Source organism: Mauremys reevesii, linkage group 5 (assembly GCF_016161935.1).
Source record: "Mauremys reevesii isolate NIE-2019 linkage group 5, ASM1616193v1, whole genome shotgun sequence".
NCBI classification, from domain to species: Eukaryota; Metazoa; Chordata; order Testudines; family Geoemydidae; genus Mauremys; species Mauremys reevesii.
In genome coordinates this window covers 8,130,918-8,157,112 of record NC_052627.1, presented here as the reverse complement: position 1 = coordinate 8,157,112, position 26,195 = coordinate 8,130,918, and the positions used below count along the sequence as shown (strand labels likewise).

Below are 26,195 nucleotides of genomic sequence, written 5' to 3'. Positions count from 1 at the left end.
TGTCACCATAAGCGACTGTGTGATCACCTGCTGCATGGAACAATCCTATCTGTCCTTCCTGCTCAGCAGTAACATCCAAGCAAAGACAGTATCTTACCGTCACACATAGCATAAAGGGCAGAGAAAGCATTCAGCCAGGCAGACAGATGTGCTATTTTGCTGACTCAGAGCAACCATGCCCCTAAGTCTCCCCATCTCAGTTGCTACCTTACTTAAAGGAAGTTTACCATGAAGAACATAAGAGTGGCCATGGTCCATCTAGCCCAGTATCCTGTCTTCTGACAGTGGCCAAAGCCAGATGCCCCAGAGAGAATGAGCAGAATAGGTAAATCATTGAGTGATCCATCCCCTGTCGCCCATTCCCAGCTTCTGGCAAACAGAGACTAGGAACACCATCCCTGCCCATCCTGACTAATAGCCATTGATGGACCGATCCACCATCAACTTACCTAGTTCTTTTTTGAACCCTGTAATAGTGTTGGCCTTCATACCTCTGGCAAGGAGTTCCACAGGTTGGCTGTGCTTTGTGTGAAAAATACTTCCTTTTGTTTGTTTTAAACCTGCTGCCTATTAATTTCATTTGGTAACCCCGAGATTTTGTGTTATAAAAAGGAGTAAATAACATTTCCTTATTTACTTTCTCCACACCGGTCATGATTGTATAGGCGTCTATCGTATCCCCTCTTAGTCGTCTCTTAAGACGCTACATACACCTACCAGGGGATTATCCCAATCTAATCACAAACTTTCTGCCATGCCCAATACAGAGAATGCAGAAATTTGGTCCCAAGTTTGTCTCTTCTGCCATTGCAGTAAGCAGCTCTAACTCGTTTTAATACAAATGCACTGAGATGCCACAGATGTTAGGTAAATGCCTAGCTATAAACTAGGATTCAATATGGAGTCAGCAAGATAACACCCCACCGCCAGAGGAATCACTCTTGTGGATAGTGAACATTTCAGACATGGACATTTTCTAGAACCCTTTATAAAAAAAAAAGGAGAAAATTAATGTAGCTACATCCTGCTGGACATTGAATGAATTTCACAAATGCATCTTGGAAAAGAGGTGCATGAGTCTGGCTCTTCAAAACATGCAGATTAGAGAATTAATAAGAGATTTAGCTCTTGAAATTAGCATTGGTTCCTGTCCAAGCTTTGCTTGGATTACCTCTGCGCCTATATTGCATATACTTGGCAACTGAATGGATCATAGTAAACAAACAAATTTAACTCAAGGGTGTTTCCCACTGTGGTATGTGACTGTTCCCAGAGTGTTTTCTGCCTCCTCTCTTCCATATACTCAACTCCCACCCCTGTTGGCCAAAGAGTCAGAGGTTGCTGACGTTGATGGTAGATGTTATGTGGTAAACCATGGTGCTCTGATTGCATGGATTTCAACTCGTGAAAGAGTTCCCATCATTCTTACTCGGTGTGTGACTTATAATTACAGCCAGTTAAAACACATTGTTTGAAAATATAGTCAGTGGTTAGCAAAATTGTTCTCCTAATTGTAATTCAGTTTGTTTTTTTTCCTTGTTAACAGCAGTATAGGGAGAATCAATATGCGCAGTCACTGTTATTCAGAAGGCTACAAATCAAGTCTTTAAATCAAAATTGGATGTCTTTCTAAAAACCATGCTCTAGGTCAACCACAAGATGTGGACTTGATGCAGAAATTGTTGGGTGGAATTCTCTGGTCTGTGTTATGCAGGTTATCAGACTAAATGATTGTAGTGGTTGCTTCTGACTTTAAAATTAGTGAAACCATTGGGTTAAATATATTACCTGTGTTAGCACAAGCCATTTCAGTTCATTCTCCACCAAGCAGCCCTGAGCCAACTGGCATTGCTCTGTAAATGGACAGCAATGATTACAGGGTGTCTTAGGGCCCTCAAGTCTTCTCTCAGCTCAAATGTTTGGCCCATCAAAGGGTGCATGTGTTAGCGAACAAACTTGTGTGATGCCCCCATACAGTGGTTGCTTCCAGAGCCTTGCTAGCTGCTGCTGCTTTCTCATATTGGATGCCTGAGAACATCTGCATGTGAAAAGAAGATGCCGTAGCATCATGGCATCTTACAGGTTTGTGATACCATTTACATTGTATTGCCAGAATGAACAACATCCTTTAAATTGAGTTTGCTTTATTGATGTTAGTGCCAGAAATATAAAATGTACCTAGCCTCACTGCAGATGTGGTTCAGATCTATTCTGTACTGGTTCCAGCTTGTCTGCTACCCATCTTGCTACTATATTCTTGTTGGTGTATCTTGGAGGAGGAGCCCTCTGAGTTATAAATACACGTGCAGGTAGAGTACTTAGGCACTACATGATCCTTTGCCCATGCCACATGGGATGATTTTATTTGATGGTTGCAAATTTGGTCTCAGGCTACGTCTTCACTACCCGCCGTATCAGCGGGTAGCAATCGATTTCTCGGGGATCGATATATCGCGTCTCATCTAGATGCGATATATCGATCCCCGAACGCGTTCCCGTCGACTCCAGAACTCCACCAACCCGAACGGTGGTAGCAGAGTCGACATGGGGGGCCGCAGACATTGATCCCGCGCGTGAGGACGGTAGGTAATTCGATATAAGATACTTCGACTTCAGCTACGTTATTCACGTAGCTGAAGTTGCATATCTTATATCGATTTTCCCCCATAGTGTAGACCTGCCCTTAAGGAGAGACTAGAAACATGATGCAAAAAGCAGAGAATCTGGATAACAGAAGTAGGTCGGGCCTACTTACTGTGCTGTGAACAAAACCATTATCACAGAACAAGACCACTCACTAATTCTGGCCTAAATGGGATAGAAGAACCACGGGCCTGCTCCAATGGCCATTGAAGTCAATAGGAGTCTTTCTATTGACATCAGAGGGCTTTGGATGGGGCTTCATTTGGGCTCAAAAGGTCTACTTGATGTAGACACTGCGGCTGCATTTTCAGAAGTGCTCAGTACCCACCAGCACCCAATGAAAATACAATGCACCATGTAATTTTGTTCACTAGGATGTGTCCTTAGAAGTCTTGATAGCACCAAATTTTCGGCTGATAGAAGCTTTGATGGCCTCATTCCCCTCCTGGGTCAGTGCTGCCAATGAAAGGGGCTATTCCAATTGGTGCAGGACTAGGTTCTAGCTGGTATAAAAAAATTCCAATTCCTGAAAAAATTGAGGTTTCAGCATTTGTTTCTGTTCTGATGTGGCCCAAATCCAAGACATTTCAAATTTTGTCATGAAATAACAAAAAAGAGAGCCCCAGAATCCCAGTGGTTAGAGCAGCTGGAGTGTGGGAGAGCCATGTTTAAGGCCCTGGTCTGGATTAGCAAGAGCACAGTCCTGTAGCTGGATCTCTAACATCCAAGCAGAGTTCCCTAACCACCAGGCTGTTGGCTATTCTTAAAGTCTTTCCCCTTCTCTCTCTGGTTTTACCATTAATTCCATGCTGGATATGAGAAACCTTCCTGACATGTTGAAATCGATACCTTTCTGCAAAAAGTGTTGGTCTCGACAGCATTTTCCCATAAAAAATCAGTTAGTCAAAAAGTTCCCAACCAGCTGTAGACAGGGTTCCCTGATGGAGGGCAATGTGAGACGACTTGTATCAGCAAACTCAGGTATTATAGCTGACCTGCATTTTGTAACCTTCTTAATAATAATGATTGCCTGTAGTGGGTCTGCCTGATTGCCTTTACCACAGATGAACGCAGTCTGGACTAAGATTACAAGAACAATTTTGCTAACTACTGACTGTATTTGAAAACAATGGTGTTAGATGTCTGTAATTATAAGTCATGCAGGGCGTTAAAATGACAGAGACTCTTTTGCAAGGTATTCTTTGAAATCCGTGCAATCAGAGCACCATGGTTTATCACATAACATTCACCATCAATGGCAGCAACTTCTGACCTCATTGAGTCAACAGGACTAGGAGCACAGAGTATGCAGGAAGGGACGTTAAGACTATCTTGGAATAGTCACATACCATATGTGCCTAAATAAAAGATGAACTCTTCTGAAAATCCAGTGATTGGATTAGATACCTAATTAGGAACTGCTGGGTCTGACCTCTTTTAAAAATCTACCTCATAACTTTCAATTAATAAATGCATCAAAATGGTGAAAGTAAATTGTTTTGTAATCAGAATGGATTTGCTTACTTTCTGTCTTCATTTAAAAAAAAAAAAAAAAAAGGTCTGTTCTGCACTCAGTGTATGTTGTTCTCATGTCTTTTCACTCTAAAGGAAACAAGAAAGCACACATTTGTAACTGTTCTTTTAGCAACAGAGCCATGTTATGAAAATATCATATTTTTCTACATTTCCATTTAAAATCAATGGATTTTAATCCTACTCTGCTTTTATTGGCCGGGTACCATCATGCAGGCATTTTCATTTCCTGGTAGAAATTTGTACACAATAACAAATGACTAGACCCCAACATTATTGAATGATGTATGAGATGGCCATGCTGCCTCCACCTTGAATCTATCCATCATTTAGCATTCAAAGTCTGGTTTGAAATAAAGGTGGACTTTTATTGTTGCAAAACAAATGTGTGGTCCAGCGCATGCCTTTAAATTAAAAAATATATTTTTTCTTTTCCGAGAAATTGCTAAAAAGAGCATATGCTGCTGTTCTCAGAATTCAAGAACAGATAAACATGATGGATTACAGATTCTCAACTGGTGTAAACTGAGGTAGGTCCATTGACTTCAACGAAGCGATTGCCTTCCTTCACTGGAATTCTGGCAACGTACACCAGCTGAATCTCAGGCCTATAGATTTAAACGGAGCGGAGGATTTGGTCCATTGACTTCAGTGATTCTATGGCAATTTACATCAGCTGAGGATCTTCATCAAATTTCTTTCAGTTAATGGAAATTAATTTTTCAACCCCTCCTTTCCTGATTAATAAAGATACAGGGGGCAGTGACATGTTTGACAGAGATCTGTGGTGTGTTTTGGTAAGAAATGATGGATGAATTGATGGGCATGAAGCGTTTTAGTTAAAACAATTTGCATTTGGCACAAGAAAACAACCCACCCTCTTGTTTTGTCTCCCCTAGGTGATAAAAGCTGTGGAGGAGGGCTACCGTTTGCCAAGTCCCATGGACTGCCCGGCTGCTCTTTACCAGCTAATGCTCGACTGCTGGCAGAAAGATCGGAACAGCAGGCCCAAATTTGACGAAATTGTCAGCATGTTGGACAAGCTCATCCGTAACCCGAGCAGCTTGAAGACACTGGTTAATGCGTCGAGCAGGTATAAATCCAGGCCATTTCCGTTTCTCCATGCATGATTCATGTCATAATACCCTGGCACTGAAATAGCTCTCACTCTCCGATCTGTGCAGACCCTGGAGGATGTACCGCAAGCTTCATTGTGTCCAGAATAGTTTTCCCAAATCATCTCTTTCTGTTTAAATTGGCAGATACGTGACCAATTCAATCACGTTATAAATGCATCCATTCTGAAATTATCATGATCTGTCTTGGAGAAGCTTGAGTTTCAGCTATGTTTATAGCTACAGAATGGAGTTACTTGTGATTTACACCCAGGGAAAGGGAGGGCAGGATTTGGCCTGTACAGTATATAAGAAACATCACTCAAATTATCTCTCTGTTGACTTTATCCTGGTAATATGAATAGGAAAGAAATCCTTTAGGGCAAATTCTGGAGATTAGTAAAACCAGATGCATTCCTACCCTGATATAACCTACCACAATCATTCGGAAGTCCATTAGTGTTTACTTCCATTTCTAACAGATTTTCAAACATTAATAAATCCATGTGGTTTCCAAAAAAAAAGTGCACAATTTTATAAAAAACATGAAGAGCCAGCATGCAATATTAGTATGAAACATGATAAATGCAAGCCTACAATTAAGGTCGACGTGGTAGGAAATAGAAGTATAAATATTTGGTAAATTCCTGCCGGCCAGTCATCTCAGATAACAATTTTGCCACCATGGCAGAAGCCAGGGAAGAATAACTTTTAATTATGGGTGCACAGCATTTTTCCTCTGCAGCCTTATATTACTTCTTAATTATACTGCTACACTGATCTACACCAGCTGAGGATTTGGCCCTGGCTTTATAAGAGTTGAATTTTCGACCCGGGGAGGATATTACACAAGTACCTTACCTAGGGAGGTGGTGGAATCTCCTTCCTTGGAGGTTTTTAAGGTCAGGCTTGACAAAGCCCTGGCTGGGATGATTTAGTTGGGTTTGGTCCTGCTTTGAGCAGGGGGTTGGACTAGATGACCTCCTGAGGTCCCTTCCAACCCTAAGATTCTATGATTCTATGATTCTATTGATATAGACGAGACTAACTGTAGCAACAGTCTAGAAATAAGCAATATGTTGGGAAGAGTTCAGTTGGCACCATAGCCCAAATCCTAAAAGTTAGACACAGAACTCCAGGAGTTAGGTTCCTAAATACATTTGAAGATATGGACCTATGAGGCAATATTTGTTTATTGGGGTACATGTCATTTTTAAATACAAAGTAGGCATGATTCTTCAGGCCTCTTCCCATAAATCATTAACTTTCTGAGGAAGCTATTGGAGAATGAATCTTATTAGCAATCAGTTGTAATGTCATTCCTAGCTCATCTGCATAAAAAGGTTTATGGTAGCATAAAATGTGGATCTCTTCTCTTTCATTTTCAGTTTGGAATAATCATTTTGGGGCATGTTGTGTAGTGATTCATGCACTGCTCTATCAGAGTGTACTAGAGAAAGTAAAAATTGTCAGTAAACCATTTCTTATAGGTGCTAAGCACTTTGCTGATATGTTAATGCATTTACAGTTTCAAACAATTCCTAATGTCTACTAATGTGAGTATTGCCAAAGAGAATGGTGTATCCGAACAGCCATTTTTTTTGTGGTCAAGTTCCCTTTACCCATATCATTCTGTATCCATAACAGAACATTGCTGAATCAATCCTTAGTTAAATGCAATACAGAACTAAATGATGTTTTCAAACATAACATATTCTGTATTAAAAATGTCCCATTAATACAAATACAAGAGGAAACAGTGACATTACAATGTGTGCACAGCAGTAGATTCCTCCTGGCTTTAATACTGAGAATCCACTTTTTTGTTCTGATTAGTAAGGAAGTTTGAATCCCTTCTGTGTTTAAAACATTATGTGAAAGCATTATGCTGTTGTTACTGGCAATATTTACATTTTATTGGACCCTTCAGTATAGCCATTAAGTTAACAAATAATACTAATGTGATCATAAAATATATGAAGATTCTTGAAGTGCTAAATAATATAATATCCTGGATGTTCTTCCAGTCAGGTACACTTGAATTGAATTTACATATTCAGGGCTCAACCCTGCAAATGCTGATACCTGTGGATAGCATTCCACAGGGCTGTATTATTATTAGGCAGCGTGGCTTAGTGGATAAATCACTAACCTGTATTTGGAAAGCATGAGTTCCATCCCCAGCTCACCTGGATGACTTTGGGCAGTCCTTTCACCCCACTGTGCCTCAGTTTCCCCATCCGTAACATGGGAATAATGATACTGGTGTCCTTTTGAGGTCCACTGTTGAAAAGTGCTGTATAAGAGCTAGGGATTATCATTTATATTGCAGTAGTACCTAGCGACCAACCAAGAATGGGACCTCACTGTGATAGACACAGTACAAATAGTTCTGTTGACTTCAGAGGAACAACTCCCATGACCTAAGCTACTTGAATCATAGGCCAAGATTATTATTATTTTTTTTGTTTGTTTGTTTTAAATGGGTGCCTAAAGCCAACCTCCTGAGTCCATGGCCTGATTTAATCAATTGCTGAAATCACTGGGAGTGCTGGGTGCTGAGCACTTTTTGAGAATCTTGTCTAAGTTTGCAGAATCAAGCATTTATATTCTAACCACAGACCAGTCTGGTTTCTCCGTACTGGGGAATATGATTTGTGTTTGCCTTCCTCCTCCTGATGTGCTTAGAAATAGATTTTGGCTTCCGGGCTCTGAACGCTTTGATTTAGGAGAATGACAAAACTGAGGTCCTGAAGGTATGCAGTCTCGAGCAGTTTACTCCTAGGAGCCGGGACCACATAGAAAGGCAGCCTCCTTACAAATGAGCAGTACTACTGAGGAGTGCTAACAGCATTGTTCTGCTGAGGCCTTCTCCTCTGTGCTCTTGAAAGCAGAAGAATGGTGCAAAGAGTAATGCTGCAGTGAATAATGTAAACAGATAAAGAGGCAGGTTGGATCTGTGCAAATTCTTGCTTATCGGGTCCTCTGTGATACTTTCATCTCTTCTTTTTGCTGGTAAAATAGTTTAAAGGGCAGGATTTTCAAAAGCTTTCAGCGTTGGCCTAACTGATCACACCAAAGTCAATGGGAAAACTCCCATTGACAGGAGTAGTTAGACGACCCTTGGTACCCTTACTCATATTGAGCAATACTTATTCCCATGTGTAAGTAAGCAGACTAATGCAACTGATTCTATGACTAAGCAACTCTTGATGTAATTAAGGGCACAAGTATCCGGTTTATCTAGGAAAGTACAATCTAAAAACATTGTAAGTGAATGATTGGTGTTGGGTACATCTTCAAACTGACCTTTTTGTTTGTTTTAGAGTGTCAAATTTATTAGTAGAACATAGCCCCTTGGGAAGTGGCACCTACAGATCCGTAGGTGAATGGCTGGAAGCCATCAAAATGGGACGGTACACGGAGATCTTCATGGAAAATGGATACAGTTCAATGGATGCCGTGGCTCAGGTGACCTTGGAGTGAGTAGTTTTCTGATCGTTTTCACCGGCTTTGTTGGAGTTGGGGAGAAGACACATTGATTTAAATGTAGTAGAGAGATCTGGGGGAGGGGAAAAGAAGAAGGGAAGCAATTAACTGTTGTGCACAGTCAGCAGTTTCCAAGGAAGCCTCATCTTTTATAGCCTGTGTCGATGATAACAAATGCATGAGAGGGTTGAACTTACGGTCACTGTGCTTGCAGCCAATACCTTGGCTCCTTTACTGAAATAAATTTACACTTGAGTTTGAATAACTGACAAACCATTCTCTGGCATAATAGCAATGGGATTATTATGGGTTGCTTTTTAAAAAAAAAAAAGTTCTGTTGCTGGCACAGTTTTATACAAGTAAATACAGTGGGGCAAGAATGTCCTCTCGCTGAGTGTGCTTTCACACTGGTCTGACTGGCTGCAGCAGAGTTCCTCCTCACTTACACCACTGTGAGTGGGGAGTCAGGCGCAGGAAGTGATGTCATAGCATATGATTTTTTTTTACCTAGAAAAGATACAAATAAATTTAGGTACAATTGATATGGCTGATTTTGCAACAGTGACAAACTGAGAAACATCAGTCAAATCTAGTTCTGTGTAATAAATGCCCACAGCTGGATTCTGAGTTCTGAATCCTGGCGCAGTAAAGAGGTTTTACATTGGCCATAAATTACATTTAAACTGCCAGAGGCCTTAGCGTAAATAAGAATCAGGCCCAGAGTGTGCATGAAAAACATCCAGTCCTTAACAAAGCTGTTAGTAGGAGAATTAGGATCATTTTGATCATTAATTGTACTTCTGTATCGTATATAATGTTGCAAGGACAACTCAGATCCTACACTAGAGCCCAGCCCAAAGCTCAGCTCCTGCAGGAGGTGTCAGAGCTCTGCCCTCAGAAGAAGCCATCTCCACCATGCAGAATTAGGCCCTGGGTGAACAGTTTTGGGGACCTTTTATGTGTGTATGTGTATATACTTCTGAGATCAGCTTGATCGGCTCAGACTGAATCCACAGCATTACAGTCATGTGGTAAATGCCTTAGGGCTATTGGTGAACTGTGTGCTATTTTTTTAAATGGCGGGTATTGTTTGTGTAATGATGTCTATGTCTTATCCTGTCACTTATTCAAACTGAGCGTAGAGAGTGTGTTTCCAGCGGGATTAAATTGAAGTCAGGTTATCACAGATGTTGAATTAGAATGTAAAGGAATATGACCCCTTGTGATCCAAGGGTGTGTGCGTACACACACACACACAGAGACACACACACACTCTCTCTCTCTCTCTCGCTGCCGGCCAATATGCCTATTGCATCAATTTAAAATAAAATAAAAACCCTACTTTCCCAGAACCTTAACATTTTTCCTACCCTGCAGCAGGGGAGTCGCTTTGTCACAGGAACTCAGTTTTGCTCAGTGGAATTCACCCCGCAGGGTAGAAAATCCCCCCACAATGTAGGTAGGATTTTAAGCCTCCATGAGAGTTAAAATAACATTAAAGAGCAGAGGTCAAAATGTAGCAGCCTCTCTCCTCTCACTCAGGCCCTACTTGCCATGTCCACAGTCCTAACATTCCTCACTTACCACCCCTGCAATCTCGAACCCCAGTCCTGCAAGCACGCTCCTGTTTAACTTTGTGCACTGTGAGGTAGCATCAGCATCTTATTTATTTGATTATTTGTATTTCCGGAGCACCTTAGGAACCTCAGTCCAGGATCAGGTGCAGGGGATGGGACTAGATCACCTCCTGAGGTCCCTTTCAGCCTGACATTTCTATGCTTCTGTGATGATTTCGTTATGCCCACCACTGCACAGACATAGATCAAAGATTACAGTTCCTGCCCTGGAGAGCTCGCAATCTACACGGCAGAGGGGACATGCCAAGAGCACCAGACAGAAATAGGGTCGGGAAAGGATGACTAGATTTGAGCAGAAAAGTGGAAGCTGCTTGGATTATTCCCAATGCTTAAAGTTAAGCACATGCCTAAGACGTCCAGGTGTGGTGGTTTCCCCGCTCACTAAACCCACAATCCCAAGATACCCCGCTCTCACCATCCCTGCTTTCCACCACTCACCATGTTAAGTTCTTCCATATTTCTTCAACATCGTGTCATATGAAATGGATGTAAAACCACATCCCACACTGGTTTGTATTTGCACCTAATCAGGGTTTAATTCATCAGAAATATTTGATCACCGCTACATAATTACGTGATCATGGCCCACTCTAACATCTATTAAAATGAAAGGGGTAGATAGTTCTCCGCCCAAAAGGAATTATTTGTAAATATAAAATCAACAAAGTAAATGAAGCCTGCCTATTTTTTCTTTGATGAGCAGTGACCCCACTCTATGTCTCTATCCTCCCCAAGTTCTCTGTGCTGTTTCCCCATGTCTTTTTCACTTCCCCCCGCTGCATGTATGCGGCCAGCTTCTAAGACTGGATTTTGCATCCTTGAAGCCAATGGGAGTTTTGCAAAGACTTCACTGAGTTCAGGATCTACCCCTAGAGCTGATTAGAAGACATATTTCATTTTACATGAAATATGGCAAAGCAAGAGATTTTTAAAAAATTGTTTTGTGGAATTTTTTATCAAAAGCCTGCGACGTTTTCACTCGGTTGGAAATTTCCTCACAAAAATCCCATTGTGCCAAAATGTCATTAATTTCATGGAGAAAAGTTACAGCAGATCATTTTCACCCTGCTCCACTATTTGCCATCACAGGGTCACCACCTCCTGCATGCTTTCCTCTCTACTTCTTGCTGCACATGGTGTTTTCCTGCTTATATCCATCCTTTCTGTTTGTGATTGCTGTCTCCTTTGATCTGATCCCTTTCCTTTCTTGTATTTCCTTTCACCTCTTCTCCTTTCTTTTTTTCTCCCTTCCTCTTTCACTTCTTTCTCTCTGAGTTTGTTCCCTTTCTTGTTCTCCACTTTCCCCCCTCTTCCACTTTTCCTTTCCCCTCCTTCCTGCTTCAGTTTCCTCCTTGCCTCCCTCTACCAATCTCTTGCTGCTTCCCCAGCCTTTCCTCCTCCTGGTTCAGCTCCTCCATTCCTTGCCTCTGCCCTGCTCCACTTCGCTGCTGCTGCAAACAGAGGTGCCAGAAATTAACAAGATCGATGGAGCACTGTTGCTTCAATGGATCTCACAGACACCTTGTTAAATTCATTAGCTGTTCTGCCCGTGCATGTAGCAGAGCAGCACAGGGCACAGACGTAGAGGTTAGAAGAATGTGCCAGGGCATCAGCCAGATGTAAACCAGCCCTGTCCAACCCCCAAGTAAAGAGCATCTGATGCTTCATGGATAACTCTGGAAAATGTTCCACTGTGGGTGGCAGCCTTTATCTCTGATATTTCTGTGTTCCTCTCTTCTCGTTCCTGAAAATGTTTATGGGGCTTTTTCTTATATAGGCACCTATTACCCCCCACCCCCATCCCAATTTTTCACGCTTGCTGTCTGGTCACCGTAGCACCAGGATTTGTTCGGAATATGGAAGCTGGGGAAAACAATTGTGGCTCCCTGATACACTGACCTGATCTGCCCTGGGAAGTCACTCACTGAGTTTATAGCAAGCTTGGAAATGCTCTAAACTCTGCCCGCTGGTAACAGTATCCAAGGGCCCCGTACCAACACTGTGTTGGGATGGGACAGTATCAGGGTCTGTTGTCCCTTTACTAGCACTGCCACAATGGGTTACTGCTCAGCTGACCAAATCCAGCTGCCTTGAAATCCCTTCACAACCCCAGAGCAGTGCAAAGGGGCTGGAACCCTGGAGAATATCGCAGGCTTTTTAATTCTGTTTTCCTGTGTTTGACTTTTTAAACTGAAAAGAAAGATCCATGTTATATTCTGAAGTCATGTTTTTGTAAATAGCAACTACTTGGCCATTCTTCCAAACTGTAATGATATATTTCAAACTATATCCACACTGCTCCTCCATATATTCTTTAAAGCCCTTAACCCAGGAGTTCTCAAACTGGGGGGTCGTGACCCCTCAGGGGGTCACGAGGTTATTACATGGGGGGTCGCAAGCTGTCAGTCTCCACCCCAAACACCACTTCACCTCCAGTATTTATAATAGTGTTAAATATTTGTTAAAAGTGTTTTTAATGTATAAGGGGCTTGCTATGTGAAAGGGGTCCCCAGTACAAAAGTTTGAGAACCACTGCCTTAAACAAAACAACGAGCCCTTTCTCACGCATGTAATTCCAATGAAGTCAATGAGACTATGTGCCCGATCGATTGCTAACCAATGTGAATAAGGCTTACACAACGGAGCCCTAAGAAATATCCATATAGTGTACTCTTCATTAAAATCAATGGGGAGTTTCCTTTACAATTGAGTGGCATACTATTTCTGTGCTTAGTTTCCATGAATCACATCATCAGCTGGTATAAATCGGTAAAGGTCCCGTGACTTCAGTGTAACTACACCAGTTTATGCCTGCTCAGGATCAGGCCCTATCAAGGTATTTTTGTGAGCAAATAAAAGGCAGGGAATCTAGGTGCTCTCACAGGTCATGCTGGGTTCTGAGACAGCTTCTGCCATTGTACAATCTCACTTTACAGTTAGAACACAGGCTACCTTGGTTTGGTCAGATAATCTGCACGCAAGTCAATGGTGTTCGTGAGAAAATTATAACAGGCTAATTGGAAAAAAAAAAACAAAAATAAAGCAAAACTCTGTGATACCCTTTATATATGTTAAAAACACAGATGGCCAGATCCTCAGCTGATGTCAATTAGCAAATCTCCATTGACTTTAATAGTCCAAAATGAAAATTGTCAAAGACCGAGGTTAGATCCTCGGCTGGTGTAAACCAGCATTACTCCTTTGAAGTCAACAAAGCTAGGCTGAATGACACCAGCTGAGGATCCGAGACGTTGTTTCTCAAATAAGGAAAGAAATGCTTTTCTGGCTACTAATGTGGATCCATCCTAAAATTCTATAGGTTCTTTAATTGCTATTAGGAAAAAAAAATGAACCTGGGAACACACAGCATTATTTACTGATTAAAAAGGTTTGTTTGTTTTTTTCGTAAAAGGGGACAACAAAATATTTTGTACAGTGCAAATAAGAATTCAGGTTAAATGTTACATGTCATTGTCAATATAGGCAACTGTTCAATATATTTCAGAGCTGGGACTTGGGGGGATCAGGTGAAAACAAGAACATTTGAAAGTAGTTTTCATTTCCCAAATTGCACCAGCAAAACATCCTTTAAAATACATGAGGTCTTCTCCAAACACTATGTAAGACTGTAGATGCAAAATTCAACCTGTATGGCGACAGAGGTGGAGGTTAGATAGAAAGAGGAGAGCTGGACCATCCCAGCCCAATAATACAGAATAAATTAATTAATGTGAAATAAAGAGAACTGTTCTACATTCCACTGGAAAAATATATTAAGCCCCCTCAAAGACTATGGCCAAAATTTTTGAAAGTGACTAGTGAGTTTGGGTGCCCAACTAGAGTCATCTTAAAAGGGTCTGATTTTCAGAGAGCAGCTGCTCAGAGCTTTCTGAAAACTAGGCCTAGTTAAGACATCACAAGTTGGACACCCAAAAATGGAGGCCCCTGAAATCACTGGTTACTTTTGAAAATCCTGTTCTGTCCTCTCACCAATCAAATAAAAATCCCAACTGCCACCAATGGCAGGTTCAAATGAATGCATGTGTCCCAGAAATGACTCCCTGGTAGCAACAAATGGAAAATTAAAAAATAAAAGGCTAATGTGAATATCGCCCCAAGTCCTGAGCTCTGCCTGCTTAAGCAAAGACCTGAAAATGAATGTGTTCAAAGAGTGATGTCTACATTTAGTTCTAATTCTTGCAAAGGGATGAATCACCTTGTGAAAGGTGGAGCCTCACCCACCAGCCCCTGTTTCCGAATGGATATCAGACTTGAAGGAAACTGTGCGGATTGGAGAAGGCCTGCTCTTTAAACTTGTGGACCAGCTAGTGACTTTGAGTGTGTCTGGAGCTCTTTCATTACACAACAAGAATAACCTGACCAGGACAACACTCAAGAATAGATAGACCATGACTTGACTCTCAGTCTGGCACTTGATTGGACCTATTACTAATGAAATGTGGACTACTATCCCATACCTTTTGAAAAACCTGTATTTACTGAATCTCAGGACACCTGGGGGGTTGTTATTAATTGAACAGCTATGAATATTTGTAATGATATATGTTGTGTTGCTTTGCATTGTAATTTTTCTTATACAATAAAATTAATTATTTATTAATTTTTTAAAAAAATAATTTGAATGACAAATATTCAAGGATTCACCTGCTCTTGCTGCTTATTCTTACCCTAAAACCCCAATCCTCAGTTTGTGACATCACGGTTATTTCCAGAGGAACCAGCTCTGACCGTGTGATGATGCAGGGAGGGAATAATGAACAAGAGCAGATGAACTCTTAAAAAAACAAAGATGCTTATTTCATTCACAAGTCTCTAGTAAGTGAGTGCCTAGTTCCCTTATATCCTCTGAAAATCCCAGCCTAAGGAACCAATCCGTACACTCTCACTCAAGTTGAGTGGTACCTGGAGCAGTCGCATTGATTCCATAGGACTAAGGTACCATGCAACCTGAGTAAGAGTGGCAGAATCTGGCTCTGAAATGGGAAATGGAAAACAGCTGATCTATGCGGCCAGGTTGTGAGATGCTGGGTGCTGAACATTTCTGGAAATCTGCCTTCTTTACTTAGTTGCTTAAATGGAAGCTCAGCTCTTTCGCCCTGAATTTGAAAATCTGGTCCATGGTGTATAAGCAGAACTGTTGCTCAATAAAGTGTTTTAAAGATTTTTCTTGCCCAATCTTTAAGGATAAGAATTCGGTTAATGGAAGTATAAGCTATAGCACAGTGAAAGAGACCACCGCATTGTCCCGAACTATGTTTGGAGCTGGGCTTTCAGGACAGTGTCTATTCCTGAAGCACATGCCATCTGTGGTGGTGTAAGGAATGAGCTCCATGGAAACAACTAAGGACAAAACAGCAATTTTTGCTCTGATTTCCTTGGCTTTGGTCTGTTGATGTCAGATCATTAACACGGCTGTAGCACACAGCTTTGAACTCATGTTTATTTTCATTTTCAACTATAGACCAAAGAAAGGAAACGAAGAAGGAGAGAACTCTTAACGGTGTAGACATGGCAGTTGCATTGATACTCCGGGGCACCTATTTTAACAAATGGAGGCTCAGTGCTTTTGCGCTTGCACAGATTCTTAGATTCATAGATTCTAGGACTGGAAGGGACCTCGAGAGGTCATTGAGTCCAGTCCCCTGCCCTCATGGCAGGACCAAATACTGTCTAGACCATCCTGGATAGAAGTTTATCTAACCTACTCTTAAATATCTCCAGAGATGGAGATTCCACAACCTCCCTAGGCAATTTATTCCAGTGTTTAACCACCCTGACAGTTAGGAACTTTTTCCTAATGTTCAGCCTAAACCTCCCTTGCTGCACCCACGATCCGCAGGATCCTGTGTGCCATTCCTGCACACAAGTGAATAACTTGACTTGCAAATGGTTAGGCAGCCATTTTTACACATTCAGTTGCCTGATGCCTGTGCCCAGTGGTAGGTGCCTGGGTGAGTAGGGGAGAAGGTAAAGTACCTTTTAAAGATTTGGGGAAATATTTTCAAAAATGACTCAGTCCCATTTTCAAAAGCAACTTAGACCCTTAGGAACTCGGAAGGGCCTAACTCATTTATGAAAATGGGACTTCTAGGGTATGTCTACACTGCAATAAAAAACCTGCGGCACTGTGTCTCAGAACCCAGGTCAATTGACTCAGACTCATGGGGCTTGGGCTGCAGGGCTAAAAAGTGCCATCTAGATGTTTACACTCAGGCTAGAGCCCAGGCGCAAGTCCCTGCCCCCCACAGGGTTTCAGATCCTAGACTTCAGCCTGCTCCTGAACATCTACACTGCAATTTTTAGCCCCCAAGCCTCAGCTGTGCCACAGGTCTTGTATCGCACTGTAGAGATACCTCTAAGCTTCTTAGGCCTTGTCTATACTTTAAACGCTACAGCAGTGCCACTGCAGCTACGTCACTGTAGCACTCCAGTATAGACCATACCTGTGCCAATGGGAGGGATTCTCCCATCGGCCTAGGTAATCCACCTCTCTGAGAGGCGGTAGTTATGTCAATGGAAGAATTCTTCTGTCAACCCAGAGTTGTCTACACTGGAGGTTAGGTCGATATAGATACATCTCACAGGGGTGTGGATTTTTGACGTTTCTGAAAGACGTAACTATGGTGATGGAAGTTCATAGTGTAGACCAACCCTTAGGTGTTTTTGAGAATGTCACCACTTCCCTTCTAATGTACAAGGCAATATTAAATAAGGCAAAGATGTTCTTCTTCAAGTGATAGTCCCTATTGTATTCCACTGAGGGTTTATGCATGTACACCATAAGTCCGGAGCTGGAGAATTTGAAAGTAGTGGTGTCTGTTGGTCTGCACATGAGCCCTTGCTTCACCTCATTGTTTCATCCGAGGTAATAAAGGGCGGGTGGACCGATTGCATTTCCGGTTCCTTCTCACTGATGCATGGTCCAAGTCAGAGCTGCTAGTGTCCTCTTATCTCTAACAAACCCAGTTTATAGTTAGTTTTCTAGTTTTTGCTGTTTTTAAAAGAGTTTAGTTTTTAGTAGTAGTTTTAGTAGAAGGGAGGCCATTGGGGAATTTGTTTACTAGTTCCCCCTGGGGTCAGAGTTTCTTTTCTCCCCCCCAATCCCCTCCCCCCAATTCCTTCTTGTGTAAGCAGTAATAGAATGGTGTAGACAGCAACAGCCACACTCCACCCCATCGGATAAGGAGGGCAAACACACAAACTTTCTGGGACGCAAGGTCTTCCCTCTAGACTTCAATTTTGAATTTCAAACTACCAGGCCTTGCTGGCCAAATATGACTTCCTCAACTACAGACAGTTGGAGGACTTTACTGAAAAGCTACCTCAGCAAGATCAAATGTGTTTCCAATCTATCCTGGAGGAGGGCAAACTGATGGCAAACCACTGCAGTCAGCTGTAGATGCTGCGGATACCTAGTTGTATTCTATAGCCATGGGCATTGTCATGCAGAGGGAATCCTGGCTGCCCTCATCCTGTTTCCCCATAGAGGTGCAAAATACCATTGAGGATCTCCCTTTCAATCATAGAATCATAGAATATCAGGGTTGGAAGGAACCTCAGGAGGTATCTAGTCCAACCTCCTGCTCAAAGCAGGACCAATTCCCAACTAAATCATCCCAGCCAGGGCTTTGTCAAGCCTGACCTTAAAAACCTCTAAGGAAGGAGATTCCACCACTTCCCTAGGTAACCCATTCCAGTGCTTCACCACCCTCCTAGTGAAAAAGTTTTTCCTAATATCCAACCTAAACCTCTTCCACTGCAACTGGAGACCATTACTCCTTGTTCTATCATCTGCTACCAGTGAGAACAGTCTAGATCCATCCTCTTTGGAACCCCCTTTCAGATAGTTGAAAGCAGCTATCAAATCCCCCCTCATTCTTCTCTTCTGCAGACTAAACAATCGCAGTTCCCTCAATCGCTCCTCATAAGTCATGTGCTCCAGCCCCCTAATCATTTTTGTTGCCTTCCGCTGGACTCGTTCCAATTTTTCCACATCTTTCTTGTAGTATGGGGCCCAAAACTGGACATGAGTCGCACCAGTTTAATCTGAAGACTCATGATTCCCTCCACTCCCTCAAGGATTTAAGAGCCACACTTCAATTGCTGGGTATCCATACATCTGCATCCAAGCAGAAATTCTACCACATGCCACCTACTCAGCAGTTCAGGACTCCCCAGTTCTTCCACCAAAGACCATACGCATCTCCTCATAAGTGCCGAAAGACCCAACGATCCCGCCCTCCAGACTCCCCTTCGCAGTCTTCATCATCTCATGTTAACAATATTTCTGAAAGCTGTTAGAAAGCCATCAACCACCATGCAACAAATACTGCCAGGCAACAAACACGTCCCCTTTGGGGGTCACCTAGCTCTCTTTTTACCAGCTTCAAGAGCAATAACAATGGACAAGTGGGTCCTGGATATCATCCAGTATGGCTAAACAATCAAGTTCATCATGCTATCTCATACACATCCTCTACTCCAATCCCTTTTCAGGGACCACTCTCATGGCAGCATCTTTGCTCTAGAAGTAGATTCCTTACTGCAAAGGGGAGCAATAGAGTGTGTTCCTCCAGCTATCAGGGAACAGGGTTCTATTCGACTTACTTCCTGGTACCCAAGAAGAAGGGCAGGTGGAGACCAATCCTGGATCTACCATCACCTCAACTGCTTCATCCACAACCCCAACTTTCATATAGTCACGTTAGAGGCCATCATACCATCACTAGAAAAAAGGCATATGGTTTATGACTCTCAATATGTGGGCCACCTGTTTTCATATAGACATACATCCAACCCACAAACATTCCTGAGGTTCATGGTGGGTCCTTACCATTTTCAGTACAGGGTCCATTTGGACTCACTACTGCTCACCGGGTCTTCAACAAAGTTCACTTCAGGCACTCCAGGGTATTTATTTTTCCCTATCTCAGCGACTGGTTACTAGCAGCATGATCCAGATGAAACTCGAATCTGGACCTCCATGTTGCTCAGATTTCTTTCTTTCCTGAGAGTCAAATGTCAAAAAATCAACTTTGATTCTCACACAGTCCTTGGACTTCGTAGGAGCCTCCATCAATTCAGTCACAGCCTGAGCTTAGGTATCAAGGGACAGATTCCAGACTCTGCAGGAACTCGTTGACCAAGTAGTCAACAGTCTGTCCCAGTCAGGACTTGCTAATCCCTCCTTGAGCACATAGCAGCCTGCACATACATCACCTCCTTCGCTCACCTCCAACTCCACTGCCTACAGATGTGGTTTGAGCATGTTTACTCACCTATGTGATGTGCCATGGACCTTATGCTGTCAGTCACTCCATGAGGTGCTATCTTCCCTTCAGTAGTGGACCCCGGAAGGTCTGTACAGGGATCCCCTTCCTCCCATCCTCCCAGGACAGGACGATCCTCATAGATACATCCCTCAAAGGATCGGGAGCGCACATGGGAGACCACATGATGCAAGGGACATGGACCCCTCGGGATTTCAGGATGTGCATCAACATTCTGGAACTCTGGTTGGTCTGAACATGTCAAGCATTTCTCCCATCCATTTGCTCCTATCATGTTTTTAGGAAGTTGGACAACACTACCACCATTTATTACATCAACAAACAAGTTGGCACGAGGTTGCGGAAGCAGTCAATCTCTGGGATTGGTGCATTGCCCATAAGATCCTGTTGTCGGCAACCTATTTTTCAGGGACTCAGAATGTGATTGCAGTCTCTCTCAGCAGAAGATTTGTCACCAAACAGGAGCTTCATGACTCCATGCTAAATGACCTCTTCAGCTAATGGGGGTCTCCAACCAGAGACCTCTTTGCCTACCATGTCAACAACAAATGCAGTACATGCTGCTAAAGGCAGGGTGTCAGTATCCATTCTCAGGGTGATGTCTTCATCCTCCATTGATCGGACCAGATCAGCTATGCCTTCCCGCCTCTTCTACTGCTCCCACAAGTCCTCCACAAGAACAGGTGGCAGAGAGCCACAGTTCTTCTGATCACCCCATTTTGGTCGCTCCAGTTTTGGTTTCCCAACCTTCTCCACATGTTGGCCCATCCACCACTACCCCTACCCACTTTCCAGGAGCTGCTCATGCAGCACAACGGCAAGATTAGACATCCCAATGCGCAGATGTTTCACCTCAGAGCTTGGTATTTGGAAGGGCATCTTCTCTAGAATGGGAGTATTCATCGGCAGTGCAAGACATCCTTTCGAGCTGCAGGAAAGAGACAAGTCAAGAATCCCAATTGGGCCAAGTGGAAACACATCACTTTCTGGGCCCAGCAGAAAGGTCTTTCCCCCAGGAAAGTGGACATTCCTCTTCTTTTGGACTACCTCCTGTCCTGGAAGACATCAGGGCTCTCCATCAATTCTCTCAAGCTCCACATAGCAGCTATCAGTGTCTTCCACTCTCCCATGGAAGGACACTCCATATTTACACAACTGTTGACTACCATGTTTTGAAAAGGTCTCCTCAGGACTTTCCCACCCATACCACCTATCACTCCCCAGTGGAACCTCAACCTCGTTCTATCAGCATTAATGAAACTGCCCGTAGAGCCTCTGGCTTCTTGCTCTATGTACCTCCTTTCCATGAAAGTCACCTTCCTACTGGCTATTACTTTGGCAAGAGCGGTAGGTGAACTTGGGGCCATAATGGCAGATCCCCCTTTCACCATGTTTCATAAGGACAAAGTCTCCCTGTGCCTACACCCCAAGTTTCTACCAAAGGTCATATCCTGGTTTCATGTTAACTAACCCATACACTTATCTTCTTTCTTTCCAAAGTCTCATGCCTCAGTGGAGGAGCGACGCTTTCTGTTAGCAGGGCCATGGCCTTCTACCTATAGAGGACAGGGCCAATCAGGAAGTCCCCTAGACTATTGATTGCTATAACTGAGAAGATTAAGGAGCAGGCAATCTCCACACAGAGGATTTCCAAATGGATTTTGGGGTGTATTACACTCTGCCAGTTGTCGCAACTGCATGTACCCCTTGGAGTGAGAGCACATTCTGCAAGAGCCCAAGCATTGACTACAGCCACCCTCTACAATCTCTTGCTTCCAGACATATGCTGAGCAGCCATGTAGTGTTCGGTGAATACCTTTGCTTTACACGATGCCTTGGTGCAGAACTCTGCAATGGATGCCTCATTTGGCCTGGCTGTCCCCCATTCAACTGTTTCATCCTCTTCCTCACACTTTTCTCTGAATTAGGTACTGCTTGTCAGTCACCTCAGTGGAATACAATAGGGACCATCTTTCGAAGAAGAAGAAGAAGAAGAGGAAGTTACTTACCTGTAACTGGAGGTTCTTCCAAGATGTGTGGTTTCTATCTGTATTCCAGTCCCACCCTCCTTCCCCTCTGCTGTAGATCTGTTTGATTTGCAGTGGAGAAGGAACCGTAGATGTGGTCAGTCCACCCTGCCCTTTATCGCCTCAGATGGAACCATGAGGTGAAGAAAGGGTGCGTGCATGGACTAACAGACACGACTACTTTCAAATTCTCTGGCTCTGGATGCATGGGCACATGCATAAACCCTCTGTGGAATACAGATAGGGACTACACATCCCTCCAGTTACAGGTAAGTAACCCTTCTCTTCCCCTGCTCCGCCTTACTGCTGCCCTTCTTTATAACCTTTCAGATAGCTAGCACCCACTGGGGCACTAGGAAGGAAAACTTCCGTGGAAGCTAGGGTGATTTGTAAAGATGATCATGGACTGCTTTCCCCAGAGGGCTTGTGGCCACACCCTGTGCAGATGGAGGAGCACCATGACATCTCTCCCCTGCGCCGGTACCATCCACAATCATGTCCAATGGCTTCATATATAACAGGATCAGGACCCTTCACTCCAATATTTGATTAATACAGTAGATCCCCTGGTGACAGCTTATAGTCCGAAACTGGAAACTTCTGTATTTTTCCCAGTCTCTCTCTCTCTCTCTCTCTTTTTAATCAAGAGGTATATTGGGTTATGGAGGGCATGTTATGGCAAGGGAAAAGAGCAGGGTAGTAAGTATCAAAAATTCTGGATTGGCTTTGGGAAGAGGAAACCAACTGCTACTCTAGTTTATGAGGGAGTTTTAATATTGGATTAATAGAATTGCATATGGAATGCAAACACCCACTAGCGTTTCAGGCTGGCTGGTCTGCATTGCATGGCTGGAGCAGAGTGATTCCATCAGAGAAACTATGAATGTATTAAATATTTGGGGCCAGGTTTCCAGAAAAGCTAAGCTCCCATTTTAGGTACTTTAAGTGAAGGGTCTGGATTTTCAAATGAGCTCGTCCCCCAACTGAAAAAAAATGGGGGGAGGGTTTTGACCCTTTTTAAAAATCTGACCCTGCCATCCTATTTCTGGTATACATTACCAGCTGTGCTGTGTACTGAAAATAAATAACCTATTGCAATGGCATTCCCACCTGTTTCTTCATTATTAAGATTGCTGTATCACTTGCTGAACCATTTTCACAATTCAGTGGAGGCCAAAATGAAAGGTCTGTCTCAGAAAAAGTTAGAGACTTTTGCAGCCATTAAAAGTCCTTTGTTCCAAATAGCGAGCATGCAGTTGTGGTTCCCTGACCTCTGTCGCACGCAGGTTGTGACTTCCTTTATGCATCTCATGCACCAGCTGAAAGGTGGCAGTGTAACTAAACAAAGCAGGCATGTTCCAACCCAAAAGGCTGAAAATTTGTCAGTCTGTGGAGGAGAAATCTAGCTTTCCCTTGGACAGGATTACTTGTTAAAATACCCGTGTCAGTCCTGCTCGTTTTGTATACAAAACAGTTTTTGAGATACAGTCTGATGATTGAACACAGAATCCCTTAGGTCAGATTTTCAAAATAACTCTGCTCCCATTTAGACACCTGAAGGAAGTAGCCAGATTTTGGGACCTGCTGGGTGCCGAGCAATTTGGAGAAACTGGCCCCCACAGTGATCAGTATTCTTCTAGAGGGGAGGGATTTTCAGAAGTTCCTGAGCACAAGTCCCAATGATTTTCAGTGCTCCTAAATTACTTGGCCACTTTCGAAAATCCCACCCAATGTGCTCATGAAACTCCCATTGGCATCAATTGGAGTTATGTGCATGTAGGAAAAAGGAGATTAGAACCCTTATATCGTAAAAATTGCTACATTAATTACTCCAGACCTGATTTAGAAGGCACTTCACAGGTGGAATTCTAGAGTTCCTCGCATAGAAAGGCTTCAGGACGGGGCCCCTCATCCCTTCAGAATCATTGATAGGTATTCTAACAATCATGTCATCTTATGTCAGAAACATAAATACACATGACTGGATCCTTCCCTCCCAAACATTAGCATAAATAATAGCCCTAAAGCCATATTATGGCATAATTTTTACAGCAAAATTCCCCATTCAAATTGTTCTCCTTAAGAAAATATGACGTCCTAATAGGATCTTTAATATTTAATTCACTTTTAGGTAAAAGAGCACTTTCTTCAGCTTAACGCTGGCACCTACTGGTGGAGACAAGCAACAAAATCTTTATACATTCTACAGAATTTCCCAAGAATCAAGCATGGTTCATTTAACAGCCTCCAACCCAATAAACTGCCAGCAGATTATCTTGAGTCTTGTAGTTTATATCCACATAACCCATTAAGATAATTACACTGAGCCCCAAAAGTCTGTCGCCCAGACTGGGAGGTGTTTCTCAAGGAGTGGGAAGTCCGAACTGGACGTCCCTAGTGTGCCGAATTGCCCCTGTGGTATAAACGAGCCCACTTGGGGTTTGACTAACACACATATCGAGCAAAACAGCTTGATTAAGAGGCTGATTTTCATACTAGTGCAGCCCCCAGCGCTCTCACTGCAACCAGACGTTTCTGTATGTGTTTGATAAAAGGAATAAAGCTTTGGCTCTCCAATCTGATGAGAAAATTAAAGCCAGAGGCTATGCCATCATTTTGATGTATTCACTGTAATCTGCTCAGAACATCAGCCGAAGGAAATAGTTTCGTCTGGTGCGATGTTCAGATCAGATGTTTCACATTTACACAGTTAGGTCCAACATTTTCAGAATGAGGAGATCAAAGTTTGGCTCCTAGCTCCTTATTTAAGCTCTGGCCTGCTATATGTTCCTGGCAAATTACTTCACTTCTCAGGGCCTGAGATTTCCCCATCTGTTTAAAAAAAAAAAAAAAAAAAAGGATGATGCTACCTCCTTTGTAAAGCAGTCTGAGATCCATGTACGGTAAGCGTGAGGTGTTAGTATCACTATCATTTACAGCACCTAAAAGTTCTTACATACTGAGATCTGCCCACAGTAATCTAGAGAACCTACATGTGCTTTCTCCACACAGGGATTTGAGGCGGCTCGGAGTGACACTTGTTGGTCACCAGAAGAAGATAATGAGCAGCCTTCAAGAGATGAAGGTCCAGTTGGTGAATGGGATGGTGCCATTGTAACTTGGTTTTAAAGTCACTTTCTCAAGTGATCGACCCTGCACTTTGTAAACTAGCCCTGAGATTTATTATAAGAAAAAAAGAAAAAAAAAGGGAAAGTCGGTTATTTCTATAACTGAAGGACATTGGCTGGCCTCTGCCACATAATTTATAATCAGTGTTTGACTAAAATTTTCCTTTCCTTCCTATTTGTGTCTTCATATTCATGAAGTAAATGTAACATGCATGGAAATGGATCTACTGTACATGAGGTTAACCATTTTCTTATGCTTCAGCAACAACAACAAGAAAAAGCCTTCCCACCACACTTTGTCTGTACATGGAATATATATAGAGCACCTTTATATACTGGATTATGGCAGCACATGTTAATACTTCCAAGGACTTACTTGAATGGAAAAGTTTTGTAGCCATTCATGGGCTAACAAAAGCTGCAGTTTACTGAAGTTTACTTCAAGTCTTAATTGTCTACAGAAGTGTATTGAAGAGCAATATGATTAGATTATTTCTTGATAGATATTTTGTTTTGTAAATTTAAAAAAATGCTGTTACACAGCATTAAGTTATAGAGACTAGTGTAGAAACGTTGCTTGTTCAGTGGCAAATACAATACAGGGTGTATATTTTTCCCCCTCTGTGTTATAAAGTTCCTTTTAATTTGCTCTTCTGGGAGAAGAATACATGATTAATATGTATATACTGTACAGTTTGCTACACACCCAGGTACAAGGATTTTTGGTTAGATTTGGTTTTGGTTGGTTTGGTTTTGGTTGGTTTGTGCTACCACTTTGCTTGTATTTTTGCTGCTCTTTGGTTCAAAAACAATGCTTTCAGAAGTTTGAATTACATATGTGAGGTAACAAGCATGCATTTCAATACAAGTCATTTCTCTCTCTGTTTCTACATGAGCCCTGGATATTAAGGGGCAGGTTTCCAAAGCATAAATGGGAGTTAGCCATCCAACTCACATTGACTTTCAATGGCAGCTTGGTACCTAATTTCTTCTGTACCTTTGAAAGTCTCCCCCTAAAATATCCAGCCTGGCTCAGCACCCCTGTGTAGTGTAACCAGTCTGCTGCAAATGGACTTAATCTCAGGTACCCATGTGCTTCCAAGCCAACTGGGTCTGGGTGGAGACTAGTCACTGTTTTTAGCTCTGGGTCTATAGGGCACACTCCCAGGCTCAGACCTCTTGTCTTGAGCCTTTCCTTGGCTTGTCAGTCCACCACCCTAGTCAACAAAACCAGTGCCTCTGACCACCTGAGCCACACAGTTGCTTACACACGCTTGCCCAGAACTCCACTGAGGCTGTGGGTTCTCTAGGG

The 26,195-nt window shown here is 42.7% G+C and overlaps 1 protein-coding gene across 6 annotated transcripts in view; it reads left to right on the top strand.

Moving 5' to 3' along the window:
• The window catches only part of EPHA5 (EPH receptor A5), a 334,695-nt gene extending 309,052 nt beyond the window's left edge, over positions 1–25,643 (top strand). For 2 of the 6 annotated variants that reach the window (XM_039540351.1, XM_039540355.1), the window contains 3 exons: positions 5,076–5,269; positions 8,618–8,773; positions 24,768–25,643. In XM_039540351.1, the coding sequence (XP_039396285.1) occupies positions 5,076–5,269; positions 8,618–8,773; positions 24,768–24,873 (456 nt within the window). In that variant the 3' untranslated portion in view covers positions 24,874–25,643. Of the gene's footprint in view, positions 1–5,075; positions 5,270–8,617; positions 8,778–9,604; positions 9,685–14,622; positions 14,951–24,767 lie in introns of those variants that run through there. The other 4 variants (XM_039540353.1, XM_039540352.1, XM_039540354.1 and 1 more) reach the window with 3 other exon arrangements.
• Positions 25,644–26,195: the final 552 nt, after the last annotated feature.